Raw genomic sequence first — 12,468 nt, forward strand, 5'->3', positions numbered from 1 at the left:
GCTATATGTCAACAAAACTGTTAAAAATAAGGTTGGATTTACATTTTTTTCATGAAATATTGTCAGAAACCAATAGATGAACATCTATAGAATTTTTGGCAAAATACAATACCCAGTCCAGTTAGTTTCACTGGGAAAAGGAAGGGATATGTAAAAGCTCAGAAAATATACCCACCATATTATCTTTAAATAAAGGACTACAGTCTAGGTCTGCTATCCTTTCTGCATTCTCCATATCCCAGTTGGCTTCCCTCTAGCCAAATCCTAATTTCTACTGGTAACATTCATAGGTGTGTACTTAGACATGAGTTGAAATCTGTGCCTGAAGATTTTAGGACAAGAGAACAGGGGGCTTATCCTTATTTAGGCTCTAAGAAGTATAAACAATCAAGATAAAGCATAAAACACCCTTATTATTTTACAAAGAGAAATATGAGGTCTGATTTTCTAGATTATTAGTCATCTTATCTTAAAAAGAATATCTGGAGTTAGATCCTGCTGTGCAGAAAAATCAGTTACCATCACACAGTGATTTGTTGAAACAATGACAACCAACACAATCTCCCTAGAATGACAAAATGATATTCCTCTTATCGAAAATGCCATGGATTCAATTAATTTAATTTGCTGAATTGATTTATGTATTTATATAGAAGGATTATATTTTTCTGAATTTAGGACACTGCCTGTGGAATAGTTACAAAACTAAGTACCTACACGGAGGCAAAGGAATTACTGTATCCTAAGAACATGGTGACCTGAGGCCCTGAGATAACCATCCTTAGTGTCTGTGGCTTGGAACTGAGATATGAACTAGGCGTTGGGACTATAGATGAGAGGATGGATATAATATTCTCAGAGAGAAGAAAAATGAGCATTGAGCCAGATGCTTTGCTACATATCTCTGCAAGTGTTACTTTAACAAGCTGAGACTAACATTCCCAGGTTTCAGGTGAGGTGACCTGGGTTCAGAAGGAAGAATTTATTGAAGGTTTCAAACCACTGATAGATAGCATGAAGCCAGTGTGTGAATCCAGGTCTGTCTGGCCATAAAGATGTGGTCATTTTACTGTGCTACATTGGTGATCAGAACCAAATTAAAAAGAAAGAAATCAGATGGATGTGGGCTTAAGAAACTGAATGGAATAAATGTGCTGCAGTTAAGTGTAAAACAATTAAAAATATAAGTTATGTAATAGTGAGGATGGGCCAGTGACTGTATTTTAGAATTCGGTTGTTATGTGTGTTAGGAAATACATACATATAAGAAGTACAATTTTTGATATGATTAGCTAAACAGATGAAAATGAAACATCTATATGTTTCAGTGTTTCTGAATAGACATGAGGCCCATAGACATGAACAAAACAGGGAGGAGTGAGTTAGTTAGGAGCTGGGAGGGCTTGGAGATCAGGACTAGGGTTAAATGGGGCGGGCTGGGGGGGCTAACCTTTCAAGGCGAGGAGAATTAGAAGGGCTACAAATAGAGATGTTGGAGCAATGCCCAAAGACTAGGTGAATTATTGGTTTTAGTTTCACTTCCAAAAAATTCTTCGTTGTGTTTATCTAAGCTAACTTACTTATTATAGAGCTTAAAAGTTTTCAGACACAACAAAGTACTGTTGCTGATCAGAGAGCAGCTGCTTTCCCTGGACTTCAGACAGGAAGGAGAAACTTCTCATGCTCTTACTTAGAGTGGGGTTTATGAAGGTGACTCATTTACCTCAATGAATGGAGAAATTTTTTATAAGGAACCTTAATGGTAGAGTCATTTACCCATCTGGGATAAATGTACCCCTGTGGGATTTCCTCTGCCATTCTGTTATGCTGTACTTTTCTTCCCCCTGGGCTAATTAGCTGGCATCAGGAAATGTGGATGCTTAGACAAGTAGAAAAGGATCAAACCAAGAAAAATAAGTATATTGACACGAGAACTTTGTGTTCACATGGTTTAATTAAAAATGAAATTGAATAATTATTTTGGAGATGAATAGTGAATTTAAGATGAAGATCCAGTATTTTTTCTTGCTTTTTATTGTGCTGTGTGTTTCTTATAAATAATCTGTTATACAGATTTTTGTGTACAACTAATCGGAGTACCAGATGATTTGAAAGTATCACCAGGTAACATGCAGTAAATATCTGTTAGAATGAGCAAATGAATTCCTATAATCCAGAAGCAAGCAGGGAAATAGAATGGCAAAGTCAAGGGGCTCCATGGAAGTTGACCTTTCAATGGGGGAAAGATTTGGCAGCTTGGGAACTCAAGTGGAAGCAACTAACAGAAAAAAATATACTTGGCTTTTGTTCAAGGATTATATTAATTAAGTTCTGTGTAGTGATTAATGTTTTTCATGTAATTTTAGGTATATTAACTTATTTAGTTTCAGCTGTTCAGGTTAAAGCAAAGTTTATTATTTACCTGACATATACTGATGAATACAGTACTTGACACAAAATCAATGGTTAAAATGTTTACTGAATTATTTCCTTCCCTTGAAGATCTATTTCTAATCTAGAAAGAGAATCATATGAACAAACACAGTTTGCCAACTCTATTTTAGCTAATGGTTAAGTTTATTTTCTAATAAGTTTGGTTAAATGTAGGAGTCATAAAAATAATTTTAACCTACATTCAATATTTTATTTCAACCTAAAACTTATGTATGTATTTTATTCACAATCTTTTCATGTAGAATTAGGGACTTTAAATATAGTTTTGCCAAGTGGAATTTCACATTATCTTCCTTGCACGAACCTCATATTTTTAATGTATCATATATAACTTCTGATATAATAATTATGCTAGTTGAGGAGGGGAGAAACTGACAGCCTATAGTTCACTTATTGGGACAGTGAGGACCTGCTAATTGGAGAATGAGCTAATCAATTGGCAGCTAGCATTAGTCAGCATATTTTTCAGAGAGAATGAGACTTCTGGATAATCCCGCAAGTTTGTTTAGTAGAACTTGCATAGAAATCTTTGTACTTATAACTTTGTTATATGCTTTTAGAATAATGGAAAACAGAGAAAAAGGAAACTCACTTAGGATGCCAGATACATAGTCCAAGTATTTTCATTGTTGAGAGATACAACAAAGTAGAGTTCTAAGAACCCTGTGTTACACAACCAGAAAACCACAAAACTTTGCTCTGTTAATAACAGTGGCTCAAAGAAAAGATATCATCACTGAGGGCATCAGTTTCCTTATCAGCAAAATAGAGTGGCAACATGGATAATCTCTAAAAATTTTAAAGAATATTACACAGGTTTAGGATTTAGTGTCTTCTTGACTGCTGAAGTTTGTTTACAATTTGGAGAGTGAGAGAAACCATTGAAGGTTATTTTATACAATCTAGTAATTCCATTAATTACATATAATCTGACATTTTTTGTCTGCAGATTATTCTACATTAATCTACAGTTTAATCTGACATTTGTGTCAAGGATAAATTAGAATAAGGAGAGATGCAAGGTAAGGCCACCTGTTGGAATGTGAGGACACAGAATGGTAAAGTAGGAAGTGAGAAAGTACATGAAGTGCAGCATCAAAGAAGCTACATTTATATTAGATGGTACCAGTTTGAATGGTGACAATAGAGAAAGACCAAAGTTGACATTGATACATCAGGCTTGTTTGGCTGAAAAAAGTGTGGCATCACAAAGGGGGAATCAAAATGTTCAGCTTTGTTCTAATAGAAATTTAAACACAAAGATATGTTACTAGGGGTATGAGGAGTGCTTGGTCAAGTTTCTTCAAGAAAGAAAATGGCTTAAATTACCTTACATTCTTCATTATCAGGAATAGTTTCACTCATCAACAGAAGAATCAGATTATTTTTAAAAGAAACAAATTAATTTGATTTTGGACTTGCTGAATTTGAGGTACTAAAGAGCATATGGATTATTTTGGTAGGAAGACATGGTTACAAATGCTTCATGTGAATGTATGTCCTTCAACAGCACACTTTATGTATTAGGCATTGAAAAATATTCACAGAATGAATAATGAACACATAAATGCATAACATTTTGGAAATTAGTTTTGAATAGTATATTTCTTTTCTATGTAACGAAACACATGGCAATGAGTATAGAAACATAGATTTAAGTTACTACAGACTTTTGCGTATTTGTTTTGCATATTTTGTTTAATTCTCCTCAATCGTCTCAGACTAAGAACTATCACATTTCTTAAAGTTTAATTGTGTATAGCACTATTTATTATTAGTAGCAAGATATTTAGTATTAAATTGGATTCCTAAAATAAAATTTGGATTCCTAAAATTGTCAGGATAAGTAATTTTTAATATAATAAACAGCATTTTATGAAGAATCTAAATTATACATAAGGGATATTTTATTGTGCCTATACCTAACAAAATAAGATTATAATCTTGATTACTTTTTAATCTTTGCTTAAAAATACCTGGGTCTGTCTCCACTGGCCCTCAGGAAAGATATGACATGTTAATACATGTGTTTACTCTGTAATTTTATGTAACTGTTCTATTGTTCATCTAATCAGTGATTGTGTAATATTCGGTACTTTTGCCTTAAGTAGTGTGACTAAAAGGGAAATGTTAAAGCTGACAATATTCTTCTGTTTAGTCAATTTAATACCTAGGATAATGACTATTGCCTTAAAGCATGTGTCATTAAACAAATGTTCTCAAAGCACATTGTTAGGTAAGGAGAAGTGTAAGAGTGTTAGGTGTTAGGTAGTTCTTTGGCAAAAATATTTCCCCTTTGCTCATAACAGTCCCAAACGTAGAGGTGGGCCCCACGTGCTGGACCTATGCACGTGAACCTGATTGATTAATACTACACACCTAGATGTCTGACCTAAGCATCATTATTATGTGTCCCACGAAACTGTACATTTCCTGAGGAAGGCACAGGACTCCTCTGACAGGTGAGTTTGGCTTGAGGATACTCAATGGCCTAGACTAACTCTGTTCAGAACTGCACTAGAGTCTAAGATGTTTCTTTCTACCAGAACTTTCTATCTTCCTTCTCTGTTTAAATCAAGGTCAATCTTACATCAAATCTGACAGTTCTCCTAGCCTCTTGCTCCTCCATTCTTGCCTTCTTTTTGTAGTAAATGTTACCTAGCCCCTTGTTGGCTGCTTGCCTATTTTGGCTCAGGGAGGTCATGCTTTACTAAGCATCTACACAGTGACTTGCTTGTTAAGGCCTCAGGAAATGTACAGTCTTGTGGGATACATTAATAACCAAATGCGCCATAAGAAGATACAGTTAAAACATTGTTAAAATGTTATGGAAAGAAAGGATAAAAATCTGAGTACTGGTCATGAAAAAATACAACATGGATAATATTTTAGATGGGCTTTGAAAGGCAGATGGAATTTGAAGATGTTGAGGGGACAATTGTGGAACTACCAAGAGAAGTGAACAAGCACAAATAAAGGTACAGAGGAGGCAGAGAGAGTTGAGTTTGTCTGCAAAAAGAGTTAGCACCTCATTTTGTAAAGAGACAGAGTTGGTCAATGGAAAAAAATGGGATTTAAAGTATAAAAAAAATGGCTAAGTCTAGGTGGTGAAAGTCCTTAAGAATTGGAATGACAGGCTGGGCGCGGTGGCTCACGCCTGTAATCCTAGCACTCTGGGAGGCCCAGGTGGGTGGATCGCTCAAGGTCAGGAGTTTGAGACCAGCCTGAGCAAGAGCGAGACCCCATCTCTACTAAAAATAGAAAGAAATTATCTAGACAACTAAAAATATATATAGAAAAATTAGCCGAGCATGGTGGCGCATGCCTGTAGTCCCAGCTACTTGGGAGGCTGAGGCAGAAGGATTGCTTAAGCCCAGGAGTTTGAGGTTGCTGTGAGCTAGGCTGACACCACGACACTCACTCTAGCCTGGGCAACAGAGCGAGACTCTGTCTCAAAAAAAAAAAAAAAAAAAAAAGAATTGGAATGACAATATGCTACTTCAATTTTATGAGCACATAAATCCAGAAGGTGTTTTTATTTTCAAGCAAAAATAGTTTGCTGAAATAGGACATTTATTATATTAACATAGAAAACCATGACAGTGTAGAGCTGGAAAATCCTACAACTGTGAGCTGGGATAATTGCTTATAGCTATTTAATAGAGTATTTAACAGGAGTGAACATCTGAATTAAAAATGTAACAGAAATGGTGCAAATGTCATAGAAAGATAAGTACATTAAGTAAAAGTTTGGGGAATATCTAGCTAGATCCAACTCTAGAAAGATGTGTATTTGTAACTCCAATACGTGAATATTTAAAAAAAAGACTTTAGAAGAACTTTCCAAGAGGAGTAAATGTTAAATCCGAGTTCCCTGGAACATAGGAGTTTGAGCACAGCTTTCTGAATCTGCTTGGTTTTCACGCTGTAGATGATGGGATTCATCACAGGCGGCAGGAGAAGGTACACATTAGCAATGAGGGTGGGCACAAAGGCGGGGGCATGTTTTCCAAATCTGTGGACAAAGGACAGGCTGATCAAAGGGATGTAGAATACGGCCACAGCGGTGATATGAGAGACGCAGGTGCTGAAGGCCTTCTTCCTCTCCTCTGGGGACGCAATGCTGAGAACTGAGCGGATGATGAGGACGTAGGAGAGCAGAATGAAGACGGAGTCCACTCCAGCGGTGGAGATAATTGCAGTTAGACCGAATGCACTATTGATCGTTGTGTCTGAACAGGAGAGCTTCATGACATCAGGGTGGAAGCAGTAGGAGTGGCGGAGCACATGGCTGCGGCAGAAGGACAGTCGCTTAAGAAGCACCACTGGAGGTATTATTATTAGTGTCCCCCTGGTGAGGATTGCTGCACCAAGTTGTGCTATTTTAAGGTCAGTTAAGATAGAGGCATATCTCAGAGGTTTAGAAATGGCCGCAAAACGATCAAAGGACATCGCCAACAGCACTGAGGATTCCATGACAGTGAAAAAATGAATGAAGAACATCTGTGATAAACAAGCATTGAAGCCGATCTCACGGGAATTGAGCCAGAAGATTCTCAGCACTGTCACCAGAGTAGAGATGCACAAGCCAATGTCAGTGGTGGACAACATGGAGAGGAAATAGTACATGGGCTCGTGGAGGCTTGGCTCAGTGAGGAGTGCAGTTAGGATCAAGGTGTTCCCAGAAAGGGCAGTTAAATAGAGGCAGCAGATGGAGATCCAGGCGTGGGCCCATTCAAGTCCAGGGACCCCCGTCAGGAGGAAAGTAGTGGAAGTGGAGTTATGGAAGGTTGGCATATGGAAGATGTGGTCTGTAGGAGTGGAATTCTCTTGTATTATCTTCATGTCCTGAGATAAAATTTTATTTAGTAACTACTTTTATTTTTAATATAAAATTTGGCATTTATTATTTATAATTTTACATTCTTAGCCACCTTTTTGAGTGCATGTGATTTACTCTTTAACTATATTATTAGATCTTTTTAGCATTTCCACATGAGAAAATGGCTTATTTTGTGTTAATCTTTGCTTAATGTAGTGTCTCACTTAGTAGATATTTATTGTTGGTCAGTTGTTTATTTTTCTTGTTCTTTTGTTCACTGATTATTAGGAATTTGCCTAGGAGGAAAACTGACTAATTTTTTAATAAGAATTGAGGACTTTTTTTGTACAGTTAATAAGTGAAAGTTATATTACCCTTATTTATTAAGAAGGCTTCATGTTTGCTTCAGAGAGATCATGAAACTATGAATCTACCTTAGAAAATGACAGCTCACTCTCAGTGATTACATGTGCTAGCCTGAAGAAAAGTGTTCCCATTCCAATGAATCTAGATATTAATGCCTTCTTAACCATAAAATCTGGTTTAGTATTATGAAATCTGCCACTATTGTTGAAATCAAGGGAAAAATAGCTGTTCTATCTATTCTTAACACTAATTCCTACCTTTAGGAAAAATTACACATGTTATATGAATTGATGACATGATATGTGAGAAGCTTTGTTCTCAATGCTTAGTCTCATAACAAGATTAAGAGAGAGATACTGTTATTGAAGAACTACAAACTGAAGTTATTATAGAGGTATATAACCTGTAGTTTAGAAGTTTAAATACATTGCTCCTGGTTACAAAGCCTGAAAGTGATATAGTTTGGGTTTAAATCTGATACAATATGACTCTCCTGAGGCTGTGCTATCAAATACTATGGTGTATACTTCATCTTTAAAAGAAAACACATAGCTGGGCATGGGGGCTCATTCTTGCAGTCCCTGCAGTTTGGGAGGCTGAGGAGGGAGGATCACTTGAAGTCAGGAGTTTGATACTAGCCTGGTCAATATAGTGAGACACGGTCTCCAAAAAAAGAAAAACAGAAAACACATAAATTAAAAATATATGAAATTTAGAGGCTAATAACACACTTGGAAATATATCTGAAGCATAGAAATCATTAATAGAGATAATGCATTTGGTGTATTGTAAAGGTAGTAATAAAAACATGATAATAGAAAAAATGGACAAACATGAATGGACAATTCCTGTTAGAAAAATTACTAGTGGTAAATTATTGTATGTCAAAAGCTTCAATATCACTAGCAATATGAAAGTCACATTTAAAATACTATTTATAATTTATTAAAGATTACAAAGTATCATTAGGGTAAAAACTGATACTCTTTTATTGTTGGCTGATATATAATACAAAGAAGTAGAAATGTCATCTGGAAATATAATTTTGAATCTTTAAGACTAAATTTCACTTGAGTAAGCATTTTCATTTCTCATAATTTATTAATAATAACAGCTATCAGTAATGAAATGTTTGTTGTACATCACATATACTATTTATTTAGTTTTAAAAAAAATATTGCATGTCTGTTATAGTCATTTATTAATCTTCAAAGTAAACCTATTATAATTACATTGTTTTGGATAATGTTTAGAGACAATGTAATACAGTATTGACTAGAAATGTGCTAAATTTATTAAATTTAGAGAAGAGGCTTTTTGGCCTGCTCCTTACATGTATTACAAGGACCAAGACAAGTTGCTAGACCTTATTGTTAATGATACATAATGACCTGATGATACATAAATAAAAAATCCATTTTATACTCACAAATTCTTTTGATACATTCTAATATACCTTAATATCTTACACTATGCTGTAATCCAGAGACACATTTAATAATCTCTAAAAACAGTACCAGATTCCATTTCATGGCAAAAAAGATAAGAGAAATAGTAAAGAGACTAGTAGAAAAGATGAAGGAAATTAAATTAAAAATTCAAAGCACATTAAAGAATTATTTTCATAGGCTCTGAGTTGAATCCAGATTTTGAGGAAAATCAGCCACAATTAGATGGTGATTTATTCAAAGCTGTATAAACAGAACTTTCTGAGAACCATAATGCCCTGTGTCTATTATTTAAAAAGGCAGTACTGAACTACCAACATATTGCATACAACTTAATATGTTTTTATTTGTACAGATGAGTTTATGTTAGGTCTTTATTTCATTGTATTAATTTTAGAAGTAGTGCTATGGAGTGTTAAAATTGTTTTGGGCACAGTGGTCTCATCACTGTGATGAACAGTAGTTTCTAATTTGCATGAGGGAGATGAGGGGATGACGAACATATATAACTGAAGGTACATATATATATAGGGGGCTATACGGCCTTTCTGCAAAGTTTTTAATCAAAGTGGATTTCTGATTTGTTTATTTATTCATGTTTCTGAAGATTCTTCCCTCGCCAGAGTTTTATTAGGATGAATTACAAAAAGGCTCATTCTCTAATTATTTCTATCTTGAAAATGAAATGCTTCTTGGGTCTCCGTTACTATATTCTTTTTATTTATTTGTTTGTTTGTTTATTTATTTATTTATTTATTTATTTATTTTTGAGACAGAGTCTCACTCTGTTGCCTGGGCTAGCGTGCTGTGGCTTCAGCCTAGCTCACAGCAACCTCAAACCCCTGAGCTCAAGCAATCCTTCTGCCTTCCCAAGTAGCTGGGACTACAGGCATGCGCTACCATGCCCAGCTAATTTTTTTTTCTCTATATATTTTTAGTTGTCCAGATAATTTCTTTCTATTTTTCAGTAGAGACGGGGGTTTCACTCTTGCTCAGGCTGGTCTCAAACTCCTGACCTCGAGCGATCCTCCCACCTGGGCCTCCCAGAGTGCTAGGATTACAGGCGTGAGCCACTGCGCCCGGCCTGTATCCTTAAAATAAAGATCCCCAGAAGATGCTAGTAGCAAATTCCTAACTGTATTCAGATTTCTTGATCCAGAGTAGAGCTACAGATGACAGGTTATCAAGGATTTTACCAGTATACAAGTTGATTTTGTAATGGGAAGTAACTTTTCCTGAAGGTAAAGATAACCCTTTGAAGAAGAATTCACACAGAATATATTTATTTGGTTCAATAAAATATTTATTGAGTATATACTACATAATATATAAAGCTTTAGAATTACACTCAATGTAGATAAATATTTAAAAGATTGCATATCTAGCATAACAATAAACTTATCTCATGGAACATGTAAAGACCCTAATTGGACATTTGAATAGATAGATACATAAGTATTGAAAATTAAAATTTACATCTATATTTAATAAGCAATCAACTGTTAAACAGTTTCATTTCAGATATTGAGGAAGAAGATCTCAGACGATTGATGATATTAATGGAGCACAGTGATGGGGTTTCTTTCACTTCACTCTATGATTTAATTTTTGGACAGTAGGTCAGACTTGGAAATGGGACTTTCAGTGTCTCTTCCTTGTTCCAGCAGAAGGGATATTATTGGTATTTGGGGTAAGATATAAGTGTCAGTAATTATATGAGACCAAATGATGCCATAGTTCTCTTATCCAGAATAAGGGTGGTTTACGAGCAAAGACAAATAGGGAAGGGGCCCAAGTGAGAATGTGGTCAGTCAGTCTGGATGGTTTCTTCTTGTGCTCACCCTCTCTGCTCCCACAACAAATGATCAATACACATGTTTCTTCTTGCCATATACTCCTAAAGGATATCCATATATAGTGATTTACTTTTTTAGGTTACCCATGCCAGTTCCGAGGTAGGGAATCAGCAGGCCCTGCTTGATAAGGAGTCAAAGGACCCAAACTAAGGTCTCTGATAAAAAAGGAGGCAGTGGGGAAGCCAGCCCAAACCAGCTAGAACCAAGATGGCCACAAAAAACCACCTCGGGTTGCCCTCACTGTACATTTTACCCTGTTATAATGCACTTGTATGCTAAAAGAAACTCCCACCAGAGCCACGACAGTTTAAAAATACCGTGACAACTCCTGGAAGTGACCCTATATGATTTAGAAAGGGTAGAGACCCTCAGTTCTGGGAACTCCCCAACCTTTTCCCAGAAATTTTATGAATAATCCTCTTTCTGCTTAACATAAAATTAAATAGAGGGTATAAAAGAAGACCCCAGAAACTCACAAAGGGCTACTATCTATTGCTCTGAGAGATAGTGGGGCTCTTTCTGTGGGGGAAGCCTCCTTTTTTTAATTTGCTTACTTCAATAAACTTGTTTTTGCCTTGCTCTGTCAGCTGGATCTTGAATTCTTTCCTGCACAAAGCCAAGAACCTACTTGGCCTTCATGCTAGACCCCAGGTTTGGGGTCCACTTTCCTGCATCAGTTTTATATTAATACTTCCCTTATGCATGCCACACTTATTATGATGATCATAGCTTAATAATTCCTGACATTTAAAGATAAATGTGCTAAGGTCTCCAAACATTGTATCTCATGACCAGGTCTAAAGTGAGAACTTCGTATATAAATTTACCTTATATTTTCTAATTGTAGTTGATCTACCACCTCCAAAGCACATTATGCTGTGTGCATAAACCTTAAATTTTAAAAACTAGTATTCTAACGTCTTGTTTGTTTTGCCAGTTATTCTCAATCTTTTCATCTCACAATTCAACAATCATTTCTTAAGCAGCTACTAGGTGCCAAGCCCTAATAAATCTGAGGGATGCATAAATGCATGAGGCACAATTTGTGCTTCTAGCAGCTTAGAATCAACTTCAGAATACAAAATAAATGTAAATGCCTGAAATACACTTAAGTAAGTGTGCTGATAGCTGTAGCTATGTGGTACATTTTAGGTACAAAAGTGGGACTTATTCAAACATATACAGCTGCGCTGGTTCTTTGAATTAACCAATTAGATACCAATAATGCTGCTGATTGACAACTACAGACCCAACCCTTATTCAGGTCTGGGATCAATTATCTTCCTAGTAGAAGACTCTACAACCCATCATTTAAGAGAATTTTACTGACTTAGTTGTGGTTGGACCTTGATCCCTTGCTGGAGTGTTGAAGTCTTGTCCTCATCTCTCTAAACCCAGCTCTGTGAACCCTAGGTCCAGTAGAAAGCAGCTCCCTTATTTCTCTGTACTTTAGATCAGTCTCTTGGATCATAATCTTTTTAATATTCTCAGAACAAATTGTTCTTACCTTGTTACCTTTACT

General features: G+C 35.8%; 1 protein-coding gene across 1 annotated transcript; it reads right to left on the reverse strand.

Annotated features, from left to right (window-relative positions):
* Positions 1–6,270: 6,270 nt before the first annotated feature.
* LOC123642020 (olfactory receptor 51I2-like) lies at positions 6,271–7,251 on the reverse strand. Its single transcript, XM_045556947.1, has one exon. It carries the CDS (start codon positions 7,249–7,251, stop codon positions 6,271–6,273), a length of 981 nt encoding a protein of 326 aa, XP_045412903.1.
* Positions 7,252–12,468: the final 5,217 nt, after the last annotated feature.

Source organism: Lemur catta, chromosome 7 (assembly GCF_020740605.2).
Source record: "Lemur catta isolate mLemCat1 chromosome 7, mLemCat1.pri, whole genome shotgun sequence".
In the NCBI taxonomy this organism is placed as follows: Eukaryota; Metazoa; Chordata; class Mammalia; order Primates; family Lemuridae; genus Lemur; species Lemur catta.